This window comes from Cebus imitator, unplaced genomic scaffold (genome assembly GCF_001604975.1).
Source record: "Cebus imitator isolate Cc_AM_T3 unplaced genomic scaffold, Cebus_imitator-1.0 Scaffold92, whole genome shotgun sequence".
Classification (NCBI taxonomy): Eukaryota; Metazoa; Chordata; class Mammalia; order Primates; family Cebidae; genus Cebus; species Cebus imitator.
The window spans coordinates 8,565,300-8,590,151 of NW_016107407.1; the positions used below are offsets into that span (position 1 = coordinate 8,565,300).

Consider the following 24,852-nt stretch of genomic DNA (forward strand, 5'->3'; position numbering starts at 1 on the left):
GGTACCTGGCACCAAGGAAGCTTTCAATAAATGTTAACTATTACTCAAAAATTGAATAGTTCTTTATTTGTGTGGGTCAATCTCAGTAGTCCTAGAACTCAAAATACTGTATTCTAATTGTTAATTTGTACCATCTGCAAAAGACCCTTTAAGACTGCTTCAATGATTCTGAAAAGAATTAACAAAACCCTGTTACATAGGTGCCTGGCTTTGGATACTATAATTGTTTCACTTACAAAACCTCCACTACAAAACACTAAGCTTGCAACATAAAAGTAAAATGAAAGCCACATAATATAATTTGAATAACACAGTAAAAATATCCTTCAGCTGATTAGAGTAATGGGAAATGTATATACTTCCTGCACAAATGCATCTAGGGAAAGCAGGCTATATTTATTCAAGAACTAGAAAAAGGTTACAATATAAATCTATCAAACAAAATTCATTTTTGTTATATTCAAGTAATTCGTATGTATTCAAATTTAGACCAAATCAAGACAACAATCTAATACACAGATTATTATACAGCTCAAGGAGCAAAAAACCATAAACATAAAAGTCTTATTAATAGAGACTACATAAACACACAAATCTCAAGTTTTAATGTAACATGAGCAAATCGCAAGTATATGTGTTAGTGTTCTTTCTCCAAATTTCTAGTAGTAAATATTGTGTATTTAGCAAAAGCATACAGAATGTATAAAACCTTCAACCACATGTAATATAGACTAAGAAGTGTAAAATCAAGTAGAATGTGAGGTTTTTATATGTGAAGATGTACAATTCAGAAAGAACCCAACACGAAATAAATTCATTAACAAACATATTGCAAAGGTGGTCACTCACAAAAATGCTTATCATTTGCAATTGTATACAGAGAACAAACTGCCCAGAAATTAAGTACTATACCAACCAATCTTAAAGGACAAATAACTTATTTGGGGAGTTAAAATAGAGGAGATCAATGTAAATTAAATAACAAATGAGTGAGAAAATATACAGTATACAATAGCAAGAGGTGAGAAAACTGAATACTGTGAAAAAGATTTATTAATCTGTACCAGTTGGTTTTGATAAACTATTGGTTACTTGTTACAGTAAATTGTCAAAATTTTCATTGTGACAGTATTTTCCCTCACACATCAGAACCTAGAAGCAATATGCCTTTTTTTTCCCCACCCCTCAAAACACAGAAATAGGTTTTAGAATACCAACCAGCCATTATGGAAGCCATAAGATACAGATATTCATCAACATTACACAAGCTACAATTGAGGCACCTGGACAAACACTACCAACATTTACGGGGGGAAAAAAAAAGGTTGGTTTTAAAAGTGGTTAGTACTACGAGTTACAATAAACACACTATTAATGTCCTCCTGAAACCAAAACGGGCGAAAACCTTATTGCTATTCTGCCAAACACCATATAACTAAAAATTGAGCCATGAATCCAATATGCATATCACAGGATTAAAACTCCAGTTAAGCAACTGAGCTAATCATTGAAGTAAGTTAAAAATACCAAGTTTCTTTAAGCTATCAGTGCTGTTTAGAAGCATCATCCGAACAAATAAGAGATTTAGTTATAAATTGGCCTGGGCTACATTCTGTAATGAAAATTTTGCTTAGTACTAAAAAAGAATCTCAAACATCCTAGAAAAGTTGTGGAATCATGCTCTTTATTATTCCTGAAAGAAAATTTGCCATGTTTGATGATACCTCTACTCTTCCCTGTGGTTCTAGGAGTTCTACATACCAAGTAATTCAGAAATTAATAGGAGTATTTAAGCAAAAAGAATACCAAAAGCAGACTTTGTATCAACATATAGTAGATAGATGGATTTTTTTTAATTACATGATAAATGTAAATCATAAAATTGAATGTACTTATAAAGGTACACCTATTTTGTGCTACATAAAAAACCGCAGACTGCAAACTGTGCATGCTTACCATAACATTTTACCTGGGGCCGATGAGTGGGATTTCTTGCAAATATTCACTGCTATGATATAAAATAACTATGTGCAAACTGCAAGGTCCCTAAAATAGCAGTTAAAGAGTTTATATACAGAAAGATGTAACTATCTGATCAAATATGCAAGAGACGGAATTTCCCAGAGTTTATAACACAGAACAATAACCACCACAGGCTCCTCCTCCTTGGCCTTCTTCCCTGTGTGACAGTTTGACTCCTTTATTCTGGTTCTCACTTTCCCACAGTCCAGGGGTCTGAATGATCTTTTCAACAAGTTCTTCAAAGGCACATTGTACACCATCACAGGTTTTTGCACTTGCCTCTGAAATGCAAGGAAAAATGTCATTCGTAGTATATCCCTTTCTGGCCATATCCTCATGTTTTTCTGGTAAACTATCAGAGCATAAATATCACCCTGCAATATATTAAGATCCAAAACAGCAATTTTTCCCCACAGGTCAATACTTAGTGAATTTCCAACTCTCAAAATTGAGCTACTTAAATTTTATCCCTAAGAATATTAGTATATAAATTTATACCAAAAAAAAAAAAAAATGCTGGTTTATAATCTTAAAACTGCGATAGAATTAAAATTTGTAAAGCCCTACTACTTAAATAGCATGTGAAAGTTTTTTTCCTTAAGCTTTCAGTTAATTCTTAAAACTAGCTCCCAAGGCAGAAATATGGAAATTCATGCACGTTAAAAAATTAACTTGATTATTCTGTACCTTCCACCAAGCAGCTCCAGGTAGCTGCATAAAATGACAAACCACCATGAACACTGGTCCCACTCTAAATGTTTGCTCATGACACTCAACTGGACACTCAGCATTGCTTCGAACCCTATATTTCCTTAGTGATGACCTTTCTCACTGTCTGAGATGACTACTTTATTCTTTCCTCTCAACACTCTTTCGCAGCTAATAATCTAGCTAGCATTATGGTGAGAAAATCAGAAGCAATATGGCAAGAACTACCTCATTGTCCCACGAATAAATTTACCAAGCTACCTATGTATGTGTCCTCACGCTCTGCCTTACCTCCTGTGAGAATGAATGAGCTATCCCTGCTGCCTCCAAGCCATCACCTTCTCTTGTTCCTGGAGTCCCATCCCTTCTCATTTACTGAAGGATCAAACACTCTCTCTCTATTGGATCATACCAATCAGACCAAAAGTCTGCCAAATTATCTTCCATCTTATTAAAAAACAAACTTGCTGTCTAGGCCATATATCCTTCTTGTAGCCACCCATTTCTCTACTCTCTTTGAAAGCTCTTCTAAAGAGTTACCCACATAAGCTCCTCCCACCTTCTTATCTCACATTCTTTCTTCAAACTATTCTAATTAGGCTTTTGTTCCCACCACTCCACTAAAATCATTCTTTTCCAAGACTACCAACAATCTTTATCCTGTCAAATTCAACATACTAATTATATTTGACATCTTTGGTATGTGATACTGCTAATCATTTCTTCTTTTAAATAAGCTGTTCCCTTGACTTCCAGGATTCTGAACATGCCTGGAAACCCTCTTATCTCACTGGCATGTCATGCACAGCCTTATTTGCTGGCACTTCCTCTTTCTGCTGATTTCTAGTTGCTGGAATCCCCCAGGATTCAATCTTTTTTTGTTTTGTTTTTGAGACAGTGTCTCACTCTGTTACCTAGGCTGGAGTGCAGCAGCATGATCATAGCTCCACTGCAGCCCTGACCTCCCAGGCCCAAGTGATCCTCCCACCTGAGCCTCCAGAACAGCTGGAATCACAGGCACTTGCCACCACACACAACTAATTTTATTTGGAGATGAGGTCTCATTATATTGCCCAGGTTTCTTCAGACCTTTTCTATCCATATTCTTTCCTGAAGTCACCATTCTAATAACATGACCTTAAATGCCCCCTAAATGCCAATGACCAGCACTTATACCAGTTATCTGAAAAATGTCTCATTCTTATGTCAAAACGAAATTCTTGATTCCTCATTTCCCTACACTAAACCTACTCTTATTGCAATCTTTCACATCCCAGTTACTGGCACACAATTTACCTCACTGCACATGCCAAAAACCTGGAGTTATCTCTGACTGCTCTCTTTTCTTGTCCTACATACTAAATCTACCTACAAATCCTATCAGCTGTACCTTCACTGTACCTCCCAGAACTGCCCATTTTCCACCAACCTCTACTACTACACAGTCAAACCACTGCTTCCTTCATCTGGGCCACTGCAAGAGAAGAAATAGTCTCTAGCTTGTTTCCCCTAGTCCATTTTCTTTACAACAGGATCTTTTTACAAAGTATCAGGTCACACCACTGCTTCCCTGCTTTCCACCACAATTAGAACGTAATCCACCTCCTCACCATTTGAATGGCATCTTTCCATCAGCCTTCCCCTCAACACACACATGCTTTCTTCCTGTTCCTTTAACACACTAGCCTGGTTCCTACCTCAGGAAATATTCGCTCTTCTCTCAGCCTGAGACCTCCCTCTAGACTAGGCGTGTCCAGTCTTTTGGCTTCTCTGGGCCACAGTGGAAAAAGAAAAGCTCCCCAGGTTATTCTGTTTTTGTGTTTTGGTTTTTTCTGGGTTGTTTTTTTTTTTTTTTTTGAGACAGAGTTTTGCTCTGTTGCCAGGTGCCAGGCTGTAGCACAGTGGCACAATCTTGGCTCGCTGCAATCTCCGCCTCCTGGGTTCAAGCAATTCTCCTGCCTTAGCCTCCCTAGTAGCTGGGACTACAGGCGCACGCCACCATGCCCAGTTAATTTTTGTATTTTTTAGTAGAGATGGGGTTTCACCATGTTGGCCAGGATGGTCTCGATCTCTTAACCTTGTGATCCGCCCACCTCAGCCTCCCAAAGTGCTGGGATTACAGGTGTGAGCCACCGCGCCCGGCCTCCCCTCGTTATTCTGATATAGCTCATCCAATTTTCTAGATCAGGGGTTGGCAAACTCTTTCTGTAAAGGGCTAGATAGTAAATATTTAGGCTTTGTGGGCCATATGGCCTCTGTTCTAACTACTAAACTCTGTCATATGGCACAAAAGCAGCCACAAACAACATGTAAATGCATGAACATGGCTGTGTACCAATACAAATGGTGGGGCCAGATTTGGACCAGGCTGTAGTTTGGCAACCCTTGCTGGACCATGTTTCTCAAAAATTAATGTGCATCCAAACCATAGGAAGAGCTTGTTAAAACGCAGATTCTAATTCAGAAAATCTGGGGTAGGGCCTGAGCTGAAGCACTGCTAACAAGCTCCCAGGTGGTGCTGATGATATTGGCATATGGACCAGCAAGGCACAACTTTAGCACTGGGTGCCAAACTTTACTGAATGCCATTATATCCTGAGATAAATGATTTGACTGTTTTTTATATGATTTCACATAATATGATCATACATTTTACAGAAATAAGAATAAAGAACCTTGTTACATAGTTAAGATTTTGTAGCACAAGGCAACTATGAACAATACTATAAATACATTTTAAGGTTCATAAAGAAATAAACTTGGCAAAAACTCCATTTAAAAATTCCTCATTAATAATGAAAGTATAGATATTCATTCACACACCTACCTATAAACAACATGGAATGCTTTCGTGCAAATTTCAGGCCTTCATTTCTATCGACTTCACGATTTTCCTAAAAGATAAATGCAATGATTAAGAAAGGCTACCAAAATACAGAACCAAAAGACCAAGTGTCTGCCTTCTTACCTTATCAATTTTATTTCCAACTAGCATGTTTACTATGTCATTTCTTGTACAGTATGTTTCCAATTCATTTAACCAGTTATCCAGTTTAACAAATGTGTCTCTTCTTGTGACATCATAAACTGAAATAAAAGGAGTCATAATAAGCATTAAAGGTAAGAAGCAGTGGCATGTTTCTGATACGTAGCTAGGAGTTAGCATTAGTAAGCAATATAGGCAAGTCTGTTTTTTATTGTGTTCAATGATTAATAGTGTCTACTGATCCAAATGGAAGAAACAAGTGTTTTTTTTTTAAGCATACACACACATTTCAATCCTATTAATACATACTGTCACAGAAATGAAATTATATCCTGTGTAATATGTGAAAACTCATTTAATACCCATTAAAGCAAAACACCAGCTGTTCCCATTCATAACGATGAATGAGGTCTATCCAAAAACCAGAGTGTTTAAGATTCAAATTTGTGGCAAAATATTAAAAAAAATTATGAATGTAAACATCTATGACCCCATTAATTTGTTTCTTACAAGAACCAGAATTTACAGCTTCGAAAAAATTACAGTACAGTTAGTGGATGGGTTCCTAATGTTCTTCCTATTATCACTTTCATCTTACGTCATTGTGCATTATAATAAAGAGCTTATTAAAGTGTTTTCTAAACTCAAGAGATGCTGAACCTACAGGCTAAGTGTCACTATCAAGCCACAATATTAAGAGAATTCTACCTATTAATACAATTGATCAATACTCACTTCAAACAGCTTTCCAGGAATATCAAGAACAAGCACTTTTCAAAAAATTACACTGAGAATCCACATTTGGTTTCTAAATTTTGTTTGATTATAAATCAGTAGTGTTAAGTGCTTAGTGATATTTTTAGGACTAATAAAGCAGACTCTACTAAGCAACAAAAACTTTTCCTCCTTTATAAACTGTAGCAAATATTAACATGCTGATGACTGAAGCCCAGGTTCTGTAATATTTCAAGGCAGTCCAACATATGCTAATTGATCTTCGATTATGTTCTCATTGACATGTGCTTTCAAACCAAATAAATCAGTCTTGTCTTTATTTTTTAAGTGCTAAACAAAAGACTAAAATCAAAAGTTTTAATATTCATTAATATTACATGAAGTTAATACAACTGCAAGGTACATAAAAGTAGCTCTAACGAGAAGTAAAACAAAAATGTATTAACTTTCACATACTAGGACAATCAGAAACTCCAATAAATATTTTTAAATAGTACATTAATTAAAGCAAACACTTACCTAATATAACACCCTGTGCACCTCTGTAATAGCTGGGAGTTAATGTTCTAAACCTCTCTTGACCAGCAGTATCCTAAAAATGATCATTATTAGTAAATAAAGTATAAATAATAGACCTTCAATATACTAGTTTAAGAGCAGAAAGTAAAACAGCATTACTAAAAGTAGTATTAATGCATGAGCTCATTAAAAAATGGGAATTTAAATAAGATGTGCTCACTGACTGATAAGTGTCACAAAATAAAATTATTTATAAATACTGACCTCTAGAGAAATGCAACAATGTGAAGGTTTTCTGCCATTTTGAATTTAAGATTTTTATCACACCTGAAACGAAAGCCATGTTTCTAAACTTCAGCTGCACAATGAAATTTTCTGGGAATCATGAGTCTAACCTCCAAAAAATTCCTGTTCAATTGGTCTAAGGTAATGACAGTTATTTAATTAAAAAAAAAAAAAAAAAACTTTCCAGGTGCTTTTCATATAGAATCAAGGCTAAAAACCACTGATTTACTGATTTGAAGAGAACTATGGGAACGTCTTATTTTCGGTAACGGATTTTTAGGTTGGGCTCTTTTAAGTGTTTTCTATGTATCTCCTTTTGAGAAAATGCATATAACCAAGCCACTCTTTATTACATGTTGTCTCTGACTCAAATTAGGGTAAATGAACAATGTACACTAGGTAGAAAATGTAAATCGCATAAAGCAGGGACTCATCTGTTTAATCACCAGTTTAACTATCAGGCCGAGAGCAATTCTTGAAAAAAGATAGTTGCTCAGAATTTGTTGAGTAAAAATAATAATAATAATAATAATAATGAATCTATTTAACAAGACTTTACTTCCAGGCCCAATTCCTTCTCTCTCTCTATTGTCTTTCTACCGTCCCTAGAATATGGCTTCAAGGTACCTAAGATTATACAAAGCAGGTCAGCCCACCACCTGTTTTATTAAATAAAGTTTTACTGAAACACAGTAGGCCTATTTGCTTACGTATTGCCATATGGGCCACTTCAGGGCTGGACTAAATTCTATCTGGCCCTTTAAGAAAAAGTTTTCAGTCTGCCAATGTAAAGTAACCTGAAGAAAAGTAAAAGTAAAAAATGTATCAACCCTCAGCTACCAGTCCCACTGCTGGAAGTGAGAGTTTGCTATGGGACAAGCAGAAGCTCCTCTAGATGATATAAAAAGTGTTAGAATAACCTCTAAGAGGTTTATAAGATTGCAGAGGAATTTAAACCGGCAATGAGGGGCTTGGCTTTAGCAAGATACTAGGGAGTATCCGTGGTCCTTTATAACCCCAAAAGAGAAACTTAAGAGGAAAGTAACTTCTCAACGTAAATCACTTTGAACATTCACCACTCTTCCACAGACATACTTACATAAATCTGAATGCCATTCCTTCCAGATTCTCACCACCACAGAAACTAATCCCCACCCTGCCATGTTTAAGTGAAATAGTAACATTTAAAGTAAATGTTCTAAACAAATAAATGTATAAAATAAATGGTTTTTCTCTTTACAAAATTCTCTCTGCCTTAAAGTTTCTTACAAAACCTGCCTTGGATTTTAAAAGTATTCAACTTGCATATTTACTCACCTTTTCAAAAACAATATTATAAATTAAAAGCTGCTTAAAGCAAAGTGAACTTGCTATCTACCTAAAGCAGATTATAATTTTGATAATATGAGACAAGTCAATACAGTAGTTTGATAATCATTAATGAAAAAGCACATGGATAACCAGTGATCTTTTTTGATCACTATGCTCAAGTAATCAAAACCCAAATTTGCAGGAAAAAAAAAGAAGCAACTAGAAGCTAAATGATATAACTACTATGTATACCATAGTAAAATTATTACTATGTGTATCAGTGAAAGTGTCACCACTTTTCCTACCACCACTTTTAGGAAGCAATTGATAACACATACAAGAAACTAGAAATGCTCTTCATAGCCTTGCACTAGTACCTACTTCAGAAAATCTTAATTCATACTCAATAAAAATGTATAGTTTAAAATGACAAATCATTATGAGACTGTGTCCTAGCTATTTGCTTACATGCAAAAAATGACAAATTAGCAACATTCAAATTATTCAGTATCCAGATACATTACAACTTTTAGAATTGCACCACGTTAATAAGCATTTAACTTTTAGTAGTACAGACTATCTTTTTTTGAGAGAAAAAAAAGAAGGAAAAGTCATTATTTAAAAGACAAAACTCAGTTTTGGAACAGTGAATTTGGAAATTTAAGAAATATCTATTTTTCCATACATGTAATACTGTTCCATTTTCATAACAAATAGCTTGGGGCAAGCATTTTAGCCCCAAGACTTTGTGATAACAGGAAAAAAGTTTATTCTATTTGCATAAGGAAACTGTATCCATAACTTCCAAAGCTGGCAGAAAACAAGTGAACATGAACTTTGTTCTCTCTGGTCTTCATTGAGATCAACTTCAAAAACTGCCTTAATGAAACACAACATAAAAATCAGAACCGCAATTCCAGTTAAAATATCCATAAATCCTAATGTTTTAAAAGTAAAGACCATAGCAAGAAAGTTTTAATGTTGAAATATTACACTTGACTTTGACACTTTACTTGTGAATATTAGTAATTAGGCCAAATGTTTAGAGCCTTGTCATTTATGGATTCAATTATAAAAATGTTTAAATAGGTGTTATAATTTAGAAGGCGGAGGGAACTTGTGCAATAGCATTGGATCAGGATTTATAATAACTATAAAGTGTATATGCTTAAATAGAGGTTCGATTTTTGGTTGTGTTTGTTTTCAAAACAGTAATATGTGGTAGGTATAACATCTTTGTAAGATAAAAGCAGCACAGCTTTTTGTCTCTGTCCTGTGCTTTTATTTTCTGATGGGGAAAGAAAAGAAGAAATTACAAAAGATATATAGAAAAATTCAGGGATAGGAAAGATCTAGAAAAGCTTAATAATATAGCAAAAGGCAGTAGAAGGAAACAACCTCTCAGATGCCATTTAGGTCATGATGAGTATGCATTTTCAGGAGGCAAGAGGGGCAGGGCTATGTTTAATTATTCTATTTCATCCTAAAAGAAGCTTCCAAGTAGGAGAGAAACTCATTTTATAAATAAAACTATAGAAGAATTAGGCAACTATGGATTCATATATTTCTAATAGAGTAGAAGGGCCTTCCTAAATACAACATTACACCCAAATGTCATGATAAAAACAGCTGATCCTACCATATAAACATTAAAACCTTGGTATGACAAGAACACCCTTTACCTCCTCTTCACCTCTCCACCCCCATTATTCATCCTTAAAAATATTTGAAGGTACATGACAAACTGGAAAAAAAAATCTGTAGCATACGGCAGAGTTAGTATTACACACAAACAAGAACACAAACGTATATTCAACTTAAACATGATTTTAAAGGCAAATGACAGATTAGAAAATTGTACATGACAAACACCTAATACTTTTTTTTTCACTTGCCAACAGCATGAAGACCTAATACTTTTATCATATAAAGACTTTAATGATGAAAAAGATGAATGCTAATATATAAAGTGGGTAAAATACGTAAAAAGAAAATTTATTTTTTTAAATGATCAATTGAACAGGCAAAAATCTCTTATCAAAAGAAATGCAAATTTAAGTAAAACAGCATCACTCAGAGGCAAAAACAGAAAGAATGGTAACAATATAGATTAGCATGTGGAAGAATGAATGAATATGAAAATATAATTGGTGGTAGTACAAACTGAAAAAAAGGCTTTTTGGTATAGATTAATGTTAGTACTTCATATTCATTTCTACTTCCAACTACACATTCTAAAGTAACTGGACAAGTACACACGGAAATATAAATCAGGATGCTCAAGGAGCTCTAATTTTTGTGAAAAGCTGGAAAAAATGTAAGTATTTCTCACTGAAAGTTGACTAAATTAAAGCACAGCTATGAAATAGAATACTACGTGGCCATATAAATGGATATAACACACACTGTGTGTGGGGGCCAAGAGGAAGGCAGGAAGGACAAACAGGTTTAAAAATGTAAGATATAATCCCTTTCTTTTGGAAAACTGCACATACCCGTATGTGTAGTGGTATGTATACACATCCCTAGATACTTTAAAGAATGCTCACTGAAATGTATTCAGTGGTATACATTTATGGACGGTCTTCTCTACTAATGTCTTATTGTCTCAATTATCGACTCTGTATTATTCTTACCCTGTATTATTCTTACAAACCTCTCGTCTTTAAAAAACATTTATAGGTCTACGGTAAAGGCGTCTCTTCAATAATACCTGCCAACCTTTTTGTTAGGCAAAAACTAGAAAGTAAATTTAAAACAAAACTATAAGAGAAAAGCATTAATGCAACCAGCAACTCTCAGAACCTACATTTATCTATATGTTTCACAAAACAGCAGTAAGCGGGGAAAGGGATAATAAATTAACCATGAAAAGCATATGGAAATCAGGCCCCCACTTTAGGACAGAAAAAGGCAGCATTCTTACATCGTTCAACATATGTTACCATAGTCTAGTCCAATGTTTTCCAAATAGTTTTGTTAGATATTACTGTTCTGATTGATATTAAATATATTTGGGGGAAAGAGCCAAACAGGCTAACAAATTTAAAGTACTGTACATTAGGCAAAACTGACAAAAACATTAAACACACTTACATAGTTATTTGTTATCTGGGGATAAATGTGTATTAGAAACAGTGTGCCATTCAGAGAATGCCAAGAAAATGAATGACATCATACAATGCATGAACACTTGTTGTTTTCAATCTGTGACGGACGTACAAACAGCATTTACCACTTAACCACCATGTGGAAGTATGCCTCGATTTGAAGACTGCTGATCAGTTCCAATTTGATTTCTTATGTTATAAACATATATCTTTAATCAAACTAAAAGTGGAAATTAGATATACGAAACAGTATATATTTAGAATATATGTATATATATTACCGATCACATTTAGACAGATACAGATATAGACAGATTGGTATGTAGGTGGGTAAACAGATTGAGGAAAGGGAGACATAAAGAGACAAACATACACACTGAGCATCTTGGATATTTTTGACAGTTAATGCTACCTTATTTGGCACTAGCATGAGGAGATCTAGCTAGCACAGCAATGGGGATCAGAATGGCTGGATTCACAGGAAAAAGAAAAGAAGCCAATAAGGAAAAATGAGGCATTAAAAATAAACCCAAAGTTTGAAACCTCAAATTTTACAAATATTTATACTAACAAACAAAAATAAAATTTTTTCCTAAATATCACATCATTCCTCCTCCACATAACAATTGTCTTTAGTGTTAGTTCAGTCTAAATGGTCTTTTTAACATATCCAATTATGATTCTCTTTGGCAGATGGGATGATTTTTTTAATATTTTGTTCTGTTTTGAAATATTCGTAAAGAATTACACATTTTAAATTTAAACAAAACATAGCTGGTTAATTACTCAATAAGATATACCTCTTTGTTTTTCCTTTAGTCAGTATCAAATCTCCCAAAAGTTATTTAATATAAATTGTTCATTAACCAAGTCTAGAACACTACACAAATCAATTTCTGTGTCCCTAAAAAGTAAAGTTTAATGTTTTAAAAACACATTTTAAAAACTCTTACCCATATTGCAAGTTTAGCCTTATTTCCATCCACTGAAATTGTTTTCACCTTAAAGTCAACACCTTAAAGAAACAAAAATTTGGATGAGTCTCCCAGCAAAACAGACTTTTAAACTCCATTACCAAAAAAAACAGAAAACAGAAAAGTCACCTTGACCAAATGCCCAATTAACACCCCAAATTCTTAGAATTCTGGATGTGGAGATAAAAAGCATCATTAAAATCCAGGATCTTAGGATTTAATCAGGATAAATAAAAATCGAATGCTTGCAGAATTAACTCACTCACCTACCTTCCATTCTTCCAAAAAGGAAAAATAAAATTCAAATTAAGGTGATAACTCACTATACATGTTACAAGTCAAGAGCTGCAATTACAGTGCTCACATAAAGAGGACTATCCATGGCTGACTATGGATCATGGCAGATTCCAGGGGCTACCTAAGCATCCACATGCTATTGTTAAGAGTGCTATCCACTGCCAGCCAACCACTAACTGAGATCTTGAGTGTAAGCAGCTTGGAGAACTGGTAAAAATATAAGGGCCACTCATTCTTCGTCTTATAATCTCTTTATTTTGTTTTTATCCTAAAAAAAATACTATTTTTATATAATAACCTAATCAATGATAACTTGCTACAGCACAATTTTAATAAAAGAATTTATACATAAAAACATTTATACACAATCATCTAAGAATTTTCATAAGTGAAAGAAAGGAGTGCCCACAGTTCTATGAAAAGCTTCTATAAGTACTAATTTATGTAAAGAAAAAAGTTTCATAAGAAGTCACACGAGTCTTTATTACAGCAGCCAAAAAAGAAACCTCTCCCTTTCCAGGAAAAAGAGTTGACATATGCCATCTGGCTTAAATGAACAGCAACTGCGCACATGTCTTTAAAGACTATCAAAAACATAATGTGCAGTCTACCCCACTGGCCAGAGGGAAAACATTAGCTCAAGAAGCTTGGAAAGAAACTTTCAAAAGTTCTTATTAGCTTGTCACAATTAATTCAGAACAGCCCCAACTAAGATGAACAGCACCCTTACATACTAAATGCTTAATAGAACACCTGTCACCAATATGGAAATATATTCGTAATTCTTGGAAGACTTGTGGTGATCCATTACCTATACAAATTCGGTAATAAAAATGCATATTCAAAATGTGCACAATGCCAGGTCTTTCTGTATGCCAAATATTTTTTAAGTTTGGTGTTTTGAGCTGGGGTGATAAAGGAGTTGATAAAGCCTAGAATGCTGGGCAACCATTCGTAAAAGGACAGTGCTGATTACATAGCCCACAAAAAACCTAAGTATAAAATTTCTTCACAGCCAAACAGACAAAAAATCCCACATACTAAGTAATCTTGTATTTACCAAGTCCAGATAAAGAAGTTACTGTACCATTTTAAAAGTGGAACCATCTACATAAACAACATGAAATTATCTACATTTTCTTCCTATTGCAAAAAAAAAAAAAAAAAAAAAGAAAGGCACAAACCCTGGGAAAATTCATAGAGGAAAATGGTTGTGACTTGGTGCAGGTACTAAATGACAGCTACTAGCAGACATTACACAGAGATGGCCTCTGTCATGCACACTCCACAGTTAAATTCTCAAGGTTTTTCAGGGAGTATATAAAGAATTGCTTTTTCTTCTTAATAATCCCAGATATATGTTAAAGAGCAGACAAGCATCTTTTCTAACTATTAGCTAAATTGTTTACCCAAGAAAAGAAACTCACCACTTCGAGAATTCCTCCCATACCCCAACTCCTCCTTCTCTTTTATTAGTTCCTAGTTTTGCATGTTTGTTGACAACAGTCTAATAACTGTCTCTGACATAAGAATAATTTGCATGTGAATAACTAACAATGTTTCTAAGTTATGCTTTTGACATATTATATCTGAAACTTACCAATAACATCCACAAGACACACTCACCACTACAGTCCTACCATTAAAGCCAACAGACACAGGTAGCCTGAAGGTGTACCTCATCTCAATCCAGACCCCTGAAGTCCCCAGTCATCTTCTCTTGGTTCCTCTGTTGAATCTCACATGCAGCAGCAATTGAGCTCTTCAGATCTCACATGCTAAAACTGCTTCTTAATCCTGCCTGGTTCTTCTCTTTTTTAAGTGGCTAATAATTTGTCTTAACTGGTAGCAGCAGTGGGAGTCTTTCTATGAGATTTGATTTTGCCAGTTTCTTACAAAATTTGATTAAACCATCTTTTCAATCTTTCCCTGTGAGTGACAAGGAGCTCGCAACAGAAATAGAAGAACTGCCATTTCAGCTTTTCCTTGTTCATTTGTGTTTGCATTTTTAATATGATCTTTAATCTGGTTTTTTTGCAAGAATCTTTTTTAGGCACACTTGTAAATTTTCATGTTGCACTTACTGCTTATTTCAAAAGCTCTATTAATTATATTATCTAGTTTTAACTAGAATAACCTTCATGAAATAGATCAAAGAAAATATGAACTCAACAATACATATATGTGAATGGGAGACCAGAAAATATCAATGGAAGCAGAAGCTTATGTCCTGTTGAAGAGGAAAAAAAAATTAATCAATAGAAACTGACTCAGAACTGACACAGATGTGACAACTGCACACCACATGTTCAAAAAGTTAAGTAGACATGAGTGACATAAAAAAAGATCAAATAGAACTTTCTTAAGATGAAAAGGCTGGGCACAGTGGCTCACACCTGTAATTCTAACATTTTGTGAGGCTGAGGTGGGAGGATCGCTTGAGGCCAGGAGTTCGAGACCAGCCCTGGCAAAACAGTGAGCCTTCATCTTGACAAAAATAAAAGTTAAAAATCAGCCAGGCATGGTGGCTTGTCCCTGTAGCCCCAGCTTCTCAGGAGGCTGAGGTATGAGGATAGCTTAAGCCTGAAAGATCAAGGCTGCAATGAGCCATAGTTGTGCTACTGCACTCAGCAAGACTGTCTCAAAAAAAAAGGTGAAAATGGCAATGTCTGAGATGAAAAATACACTGAATAGGATCAACAGCAAAGTAGATGCTGCAGAAGAAAACATTAGTGAATGTGATGACACAGCAAAAGAAACTACCCAAGAGGATGCAGAAAGAAAAGATTCAAAAAAAAAAATGAGAGAGCATCAATCATCTATGGGACAACTTCAAGCAGCCTAATATGCAAACAATGGAGTTGATGAAAAAGAAGAGAGAAGAAAGGCAGGGAAATATATCTGAAGAAATAATGGCTGAAAAATTTCAAATTTGATGAAAAATATAAATCCACAGGTCATAAGAGCTCAATAAGCCCTAGCAAAAAAGAAAAAGAAAAGAAAAACTCAGAGAGAGACATCATAATGAAATTGTTCTAAGTATTTTAAAGTAAATGTTTTAAATGAAAAGAAAAACACATCAAAACTTGTAGGACACCATTAAAGCAATACTTACAGGAACATCTATAGCACTAAATGCCCATGTTAGAAAAGTATCTAAAATCAATGACCTAGGCTTCTAAACTAAGACAATAGAAAGAGCGGCAAATTAAACCCAAAGAAGTAGAAGAAAGAAAATAAAGTTCAAACCAGAAATTAAAAACAGAAAAACAATTTTTTTAAAAAAATCAATGAATCCAAAAGTTGGATCAATAAGAAAACCAATAAAACTGATAAACTTCTAGTCAAACTGATCAGGAAAAAGAAGACAAAAATTATCATTATAAAGAATGAAAAATATCACACCATTCATAGCTCGTACAAAGGTTAATGGAATGAGAGAATGTTATGAACAAGTTTATGACAATAAATTTGACAACTAAGATAAAAGGGATAATTTCCTCGAAATATTAAAAGCTACCAGAATTTACTGAAAAAGAAATAGGTAACAAAGAAAATACAGACTATAGATTAAAAAGGAAATGCGAATGGAGTCAAAGCATATTATTATAAAAAATCCCTAAACACATAAAAAGGCAGTAAAGGAAGAATTCAGGAACAAAAACTCTTTAAGCAAATAAATAACAAAATGGCAGAAGTCCTTCCTTATTGGTATATTAAATGCAAACAGAATAAACTCTCCTGTCAAAAGTAGGGTGGCAGAATACTTTTTAAAAACTCAACTACATGCTGTCTATCAGAGAATCGCTTTAGGTCTGGAAATAAATATAGGTTGAGAGTGAAAGGATAGGAAAAGATATTCCATGCAAATAGTAACCAAAAGAGAACAAGGCTGATTATGGTAACATCAGACAAAATAGATTTTAAGTCAAAAGCTGTTAGGAGACTAAAGACAAAATATTTTGATAAAAAGGCCAATTCTCAAGAAGATACAATTATAAAAATATACACCATAGAACAGAAGTCCAATATATATGAAGCAAACACTGATAGAATTAAAGGGAAAAATAGTGCTACAACAGTTGAAGATTCTATTTATTTATTTTCCTAAACACAAGCCCTCCACTGAAAATACTATTTTTATTGCCTGACTGAATTCCAAAACATCTTTCTATTTTACAAATTACATTTTATTTTGATTTCTACAATTACAGTTTTATTACAAAGGATACAATATCTGGACCAGCCAAAAAGAGAGACACGTAAGGATGAGGTCTGGGAGGGTCCAAACACTGAGTCTCCATGCCTCTCCCCACAGAGCCAGAGCATATCACCCTTTCTTTTTTTTAAATCCTCCCATATATTTTATCCTATTTTTTTTTTAATTTCAATAGGTTTTTAGGAACAGGTGGTATGTGTTACATGGGTAAGTTCTTTAGTGGTAATTTCCGAGATTTTGGTGCACCCATCACCCAAGCAGTGTGCAATGTACCCAATGTGCAGTTTTGTATCCCTCACCTCTCTCCCACCTTCCCCCCCAAGTCCCCAAAGTCCACTGTATCATTCTTATGCCTTTGCCTCTTCATAGCTTAGCTCCCACTTATGAATGAGAACTTATGATGTTTGGTTTTCCATTACTGAGTTACTTCACTTAGAATAATGTTCTCCAATTCCAGCCAGTTTGCTGCAAATCTCATTATTTCGCTCCTTTTTATGACTGAGTAGTATTCCATGGTATATATATTACACATGTTATCTACTTGTTAACTGATGGGCATATGGGCTGGTTCTATATTTTTGCAATTGTGAATTGTGCTGCTATAAACATGCATGTGCAAGTGTCTTTTTCATATGATGAAGAGTCGGAGTTTTAATACACCACTTTCAATTAAGAATAGTGTAATAAGATACATTAACAACAAAAAATAAAGGGCTTCAAGGCCAATGAGAGCCAACAGAACACTCCATACAACAAAAAATTTTTCTCAAGTTTACATGAAACACTCTCTAGGACAGACTATCTGCTGGTCACAAGTCTTAATACATTTCAAAAAGCCAAAATCAGGCCAGGCACAGTGGCTCATGTCTGTAATCCCAGCACTTTGGAAGGCTGGGGCGGGTGGATCACAAGGTCAAGAGGTAGAGACCATCCTGGCCAACACGGTGAAACTCCATCTCTACTGAAAATACTAAAATTGGCCAGACATGATGGCGCTTGCCTATAGTCCCAGCTACTTGGGAAGCTGAGGCAGAAGAATTGTTTGAACCTGGGAGGTGGCCGTTGCAGTAAGCCAAGATCACGCCACCGCACTCCAGCCTGGTGACAGAGCGAGATTCTGTCTCAAAAAAAAAAAAAAAAAAAACACCGAAATCCTGCAAACCATTTTTCTGATTACAATGGAATAAACCAAGAAATTAATAACAGAAGGAATACTGGCAAATTCATAAATACATGAAAATGAAATAACACCCTTTTAAACAACCACTAAGTCAAAGAAGAAATCATAGAAAAAAAATTAGAGAATTCCTTGAGACAAATTAAAACCTAGGGAATGCAGTGAAATAATATTGAGATAATTTTTTTTTTTTTTTGAGATAGAGTCTTGCTCTGTCACCTAGGCTGGAGTGCAGTGGCGCAATCACGGCTCACTGCAATTTCCTGGAGTGATTTTCCCATCCCAGCCCCCAAGTAGCTAGAATTACAGGTGCCCACCACCACACCTGGCTAATTTTTGTATTTTTAGTAGAGATGGGGTTTCACCATGTTGGCCCAGCAGGTCTCTACCTCCTGATCTCAGGTGATCTGCCTGCCTCAGCCTCCCAAAGAGCTGGGATTACAGATGTGAGCCACCATGCCTAGCCCAGAAATTTATAGCTGTAAATGAATATATTATAAAGAAAACAAAACTTCAAATCAATAACCTAACTTTATACCTTAAGGAACTAAAAAAGAAGAGTAAATTATGTGCAAAGCTAGCAGGACAAAAGTAATAAATAATATGAGCAAAGATAATTAAACACAATAAGGAAAATCAATAACCAAAGTTTTTTTTTTTTTTTAAGATCAACAAATAGACAAACTTTCAAACCAGATTGACTTTAAAAAGAAGAGAGAGAAAGACTCAAATTACATGATGCTAGAAGGAATGTAAAAATGATACAATCACTTTATAAATATATGGCCAAACAGTTTTCCAAAGTGAAATATGCATATACCACATGACCCAGCAATTCCATTATTGGGTATGTATTCTAAAGAAATAAAAGTTAGTATTCATACAAAACCCTGTACCTGAATGTTTAAAATAGGACTATTCATAATCACTAAAAACTAGAAACAACACAAATGTCTTATAATAGATGAATAGATAAACCAACTAAAATTGTGGTGCATCTACACAATGAAATATAGCTCAGCAATAAAAAAGAAACAAACGATTCACAGGAACTTGGATGAAGCTCAAAGGCATTAAGCTAAGTAAAGCAGTCTCAAAGGTAACATATCCAATGATTCCACTTATATGACATTCTCAAAAAGGTAAAACTAGAGACCAGATAGGTGGCTACTGGGGTTAGAGGCAGGATGACTAAACTAGAATAGACCAGAAAGGGATAGTACCAGGTGGTTTTGGGGATGATGGAACTATTTGGTATGCCAACTGTGGTGGTAACTATATGACCATATACATTTAATGCATATGTTAAAAATCAAAAAAATCAACTTTAATGTATAATTTTTTTAAAAATACTGCTACAAATGCATATGTAAGAAACCAACTGACCAAAAATATTTTCTAAAAGAATAAGTTATCAAGAATGTATACTGTAAAACCTCTACTTCTTTTCCATTTAGGATTTGCTTTGTTATTGTCAAGTCTGAGATTGATTCTGCATAATTGTTCCATGGGCCTTTAAAGCAATGAGGTCTTTTTTCAAAAGATTTGTTGATTGTTAGTCCAACTCCCTACACCCTCATCTGTGTCTTTTGGATCTATCTACAAAAGAAGTGCAACAAATCTAATATAACTGTATTTTTATCAAATTCTTTTTTTTTTTTTTTTTTTTTTTTTTTTTTTTTTTTTTTTTTTTTTTTTTTTTTTTTTTTTTTTTTTTTTTTTTTTTTTTGAGATGGAGTCTCACTCTGTCACACAGGCTAGAGTGCAATGGTGCAATCTTGGCTCACTGCAACCTCTGCCTCCCGAATTCAAGCAATTCTCCTGTCTCAGCTACCCAAGTAGCTGGGAACTACAGGTGTGAGCCACCACGCCTGGCTAACTGTTGTATTTTTAGTAGAGACAGCGTTTCACCACGTTGGCCAGGCTGGTCTCGAACTCCTGACATCAGGTGATCCACCCTCCTTGGCCTCCCAAAGTACTGAGATTACAAGCGTGAGTCACCGCACTCAGCCCTCATCAAATTCTTTTCTGTGTTCCGAAGCTTTTATATATAGCTTCTATGTTTGCTGCCTACTTGTTTATGACTGTTATAGCTGCTTAATTAACTGGGCCTTTCATCATCACATACTATCCTGCTTTATTCTGTTCAATGCATTCACTTTAAATTCTACCTTAAGCTATATTTTACCACACTACCTTTGCATTTTCACATTTGCCTGGTTCTTCTATTTTCAATCTTAAGTACTTTTTCAAAACTAACTGATAGTCTGAATTATTAAGAAAAGTGGATTCGGGCACATTTAATTAATCAATATATTTAATTTTGCTGCTTCTCTCTTAATTATACTTAGCATTCTTTGACATTCAGGTCAAATCTGTGGTTGATATACTGTGAAATAATTAGAAGAACTCCAAATTAGAAGTTGAGAGGCTGGATTTAGCCCCAGCCTTCTGACGAAGGTATAGCCTAAGGTGTATAGATGAAGGTATAGAAATATATTGATAAATAAAAGATTTCTCTTTTTCTTTCTTTCCTTTTTTTTTTTTTTTTTTGAGATGGAGTCTCTCTCTGTCACCCAGGCTGGAGTGCAGTGGTGCAGTGTTCCCTCACTGCAACCTCCATCTCCTGGGTTCAAGCGATTCTTTTGCCTCAGCCTCCCGCATACCTGGAATTACATGCACCTGCCACCACTCTCAGCTAATTTTTGTATTTTTAGTGGAGATGGAGGTTTCACCATGTTGACCAGGCTGGTCTTGAACTCCTGACCTTCAGTGATCCACCTGCCTTGGTCTCCCAAAGTGCTGAGATTACAAGCATGAATGAGCCACTGCACCCAGCCAAAAGATTTCAAATGTTCAAAAGGGAAAGCAAAACTGAAAATTCAAAGTATCCAGGGCAATAACAAAGAAATACTCCATACCAAAACCTGTGGAACACAGAATTGGTTCTTAGAGAACATCTTTAACAAAGGATAAGAATTAAAAATAAGGGAACTTAATACTTATCTTAACCAACAAAATATGCCAAAAGAAAAGTAGGAAGAACAGAGAGGAAAAAAAAGTAAAGCAATCCTCAAAACAATAAAATAGATACATTCGTTAGGAAAAGAAAACAAAAATAGACAATTTTAGAAATGACAGAGCCACAATCACAAATAATGAAAAGTTTAAAAGAATACTATTTGCAACTAACTTAAGAGAAAATGAATACTTTCCCAGTTATATTCCCAAGACTATTCTAAGAATAGAAAATTTGAAGAGGTTGGAATAGTAAAGAAGGAAGCAGAATCAGATTGATTCAACAGCTGAAATGTAACCTTTAAAGAACAAATAATTCCAATATTATTTAAGTTTGTCATGACAATTTTTTCCCCTCTTTGGAGACAGGTCTTACTCTGTCACCCAGGCTAGAATACAGTCACAGGATCACAGCTCACTGCAGCCTCGACCTCCCAGGCTCAAGTGATCCTCCTGCCTTGGCCTCACAAAATGCTGGGATTACAGGCATGAACCACCGTGCCCAGCAGAAGTCATGGGTATTTTTGAAAGCTCACTAAGGGAATGACATCAGCTGATAACAACCAAAATTTGTCTAAGTGTAGTTGAAATATACCAAACCTCAAAAGACATTTTCACATATTTTAACAATTATATGTCTTAAAATAGATTAAGAAACATGTTGTGAGCCAGTCTGAAGTAGAAAAATGGTTTTACATTCATTTTCTAGGCTTTTATTTGAAAATAGTTTTTTAAAGCACCCTTTTTATATTCAAAAGTTACAAAAAATGGGGTAAATAAAAAAATAAAAAACTTAACATAAAGTGAATTATGCCTATCAGATTATATAAAATTAGTGTGAATAATTTCTACAGGATCTAATATCCATGCTTACCAATTCCATCCATACCACCAATTACTTAGGTACATACCTGATTAAGGACTACCCTGTGACCTTGTCACAGCAGACAAAGAAACCCAATACCATCTTTTATCAAACACTCCCATGTAATAAGAAAAAAAAAAAAACAGTCAAGATGTTTTTGCAGGCTGAGAACAGTGGCTCACATCTGCAATCCCAGCACTTTGGGAGGCCAAGGTAGTAAGACTGCTTGAACCCAGGAGTTCAAGAGCAGCCTGGGCAACATGGTGAAACCCCATCACCAAAAAAACACAAAAATCATCTGGGCATGGTGGCACATGTCTGTAGTTCCAGTTCAGGAGACTGAGGTGGATCACTTGAGCCCAGGTGGTCAAGGCTGGAGTGAGCTGTGTTTGTACCACTGCATTACAGCCTGGGTGATGGAAAAAGACCCTGTATCAAAAAAAATTTTTAAATGCTTGCAATTTTGTGTGTGTGAGTGTTTATCTTTATGTCAGAAATGTTATCCTGTACTACATTTTTAAATATTTGCTGTGTTTCATTACATTTTCTTCTGAGTCGCAAATATGCATATGTTGGATTTCCTTTTCTGATTTCCATATCTATCATAATTTAACATTTAACATTTTCATTAATTTTGGTAAACTCACCTGCTTTTCCCATTTCTAGACTCTGTCTCTTACAGTATTTTCCAGAGTTCTCTATTATCTGTGTGATCCTTTCTATTTCATCTTCATTTCAGTAATGGCTTTATTTTCTAATTTCATTTATTTTTCTTTCCACTTTCCAATCAGCTTAGCTTGCATTTTCTCATGCAACCACACTATTTCTTCCCTGGCCTCTTATATCAACTGCTTTGTGCTCTCAGCAGTAAATACTTCATTAAGCTTTCTAAACTCATGGCAAAATGTTTGATCACAATGTTCATCTTCTTTATGGCAATATTTTAGGTGATTGTTCTTCATCTGTCCGTTGTTTCTCTGTTTCTTTCTTCCTTTTTGATTTCCAAACATCTGTGGCAGTCGAGCTTAACTGTTTCGATTATTCATCTTTGAAGAAGTGCTGGTTGTCCAGAACCTGCTATTTGTAGGAGGTTTGTACAGAAGGCCAGAGTGCCTCCAGTTCTGGACTGACACAACTTTTTCATGATTCAGTTTAGTGTTTTACTTCTCAAGAGCCAATGCAGACAGGAGTCTGGAGGTTTTTCACAATGCAAAGTCATCTCTTCCCCAACTGCTATAGAGATAGACACATATTACTTCCTGCAAAAATGACTTGTTTATGAGGCTCCTTGTTTGGCTTCATTTCCCCGACTTCTTAGGATCAAATCAGGTGCAGGAAGGCTCCTGCCATGACAGGAAAAAACCCCATTCACTTTTGTAAACAAAAGGTTTTGTACCTCAGGGAGGCCTGCAGTTTCGTGGGTGTTTCTTGCTGGCTTTGAGCTCCACAGCTGTGGCATCCTCTCTACTTCTTCCCACATGCAGCTGGCCTCATCGCCACTGCTCCTGGCAACAATCCCACCTATTTTGTGGCTTGGGTTTTTAACTGTCTTCTAGTTTAGTGGGATGCTGGGTTTGTGTTTCAGTTTTTCCCTCTCTTTGTTGTTTTTAGCTAATTGCCAAAAAACAAAAGAAAAATTCTAACTTTATATTACCATCTGCAAATCCCAAATCCAACAATTATCTTAAAAGAGTATTTTATACAAGACAAAAACTTAAGTGTCTCACTAAATTACTGAGAGATAATGGTACACTTTCCTTACTACTATTTTACTGTGGGGTAAAATACCAATTTTCCATAAAACACTAATTTTCATAAGGCCGTTAAGTAGTTGTTTTTATTTTTAAAACTCACGTGTGGGCTGGGCGTGGTGGCTCACACTTGTAATCCTAGCACTTTGGGAGGCTGAGCCAAGTGCATCATTTGAGATCATGAGTTCAAGACTAGCCTGGCCAATATGGTGAAACCCTATCTCTACTAAAAATACAAAAATTAGCCAGGCATGGTGACACACACCTGTAATCCCAGCTTCTTGGGAGGCTGAGGCAGAAGAATCACTTGAACCTGGGAAGCAGAGGTTGCAGTGAGCCAAGATCTCGCTCCACTGCACTCCAACCTGGGCAACACAGCAAGACTCTACCTCAAAAACAAACAAACAAAAAAACTCTACATACTGGTTATTACCTAAGGCAGAAAGTAATCTCATGCTTAATTGTAAAAGATACTTTGTTCAACGTATTCAAGGTCCAGGGCCTGTTTGGGGAACAAATTATAAATATTTTCACCAGCATGCTATAATCTTAGCATTTGTCTTTGCAGAAGACAAAGCCTTTTTACTAATAAAGACAACCCACAATTTATCATGCTACAAGCCCCTAAATTCCATTTGGGTTTGTAATGAAGACAGTTAATATTATATATATATATATGCTCATTCCTTCAGTAAAATTTGAACTTTAGGCAAGTTAATTTTCCTACCAGTTGCTGCTGCTCTCCTCCTTGGTAGCCATTACCAATATGTACTCAGGCAAGTTCTAACCAAAATAAGGTTTTACCACTAAGTAATTTTTATAGGAGTAAATAATATACCAGGCTGGGCACAGTGGCTCATACCTGTAATCCCAAC

At 35.2% G+C, this 24,852-nt stretch overlaps 1 protein-coding gene across 3 annotated transcripts in view; it reads right to left on the reverse strand.

Moving 5' to 3' along the window:
- Positions 1 to 375: 375 nt before the first annotated feature.
- Positions 376 to 24,852, reverse strand: part of RAB18 (RAB18, member RAS oncogene family) — a 32,900-nt gene continuing 8,423 nt past the window's right edge. The window contains exons 3-8 of one of the 3 annotated variants that reach the window (XM_037740954.1): positions 12,630 to 12,691; positions 7,966 to 8,052; positions 6,971 to 7,043; positions 5,699 to 5,817; positions 5,558 to 5,624; positions 376 to 2,303 (exon numbers count right to left, since the gene is read on the reverse strand). In XM_037740954.1, the coding sequence (XP_037596882.1) occupies positions 2,128 to 2,303; positions 5,558 to 5,624; positions 5,699 to 5,817; positions 6,971 to 7,043; positions 7,966 to 8,052; positions 12,630 to 12,691 (584 nt within the window). In that variant the 3' untranslated portion in view covers positions 376 to 2,127. The remainder of the gene's footprint in view (positions 2,304 to 5,557; positions 5,625 to 5,698; positions 5,818 to 6,970; positions 7,044 to 7,965; positions 8,053 to 12,629; positions 12,692 to 24,852) is intronic. The other 2 variants (XM_017535473.1, XM_037740955.1) reach the window with 2 other exon arrangements.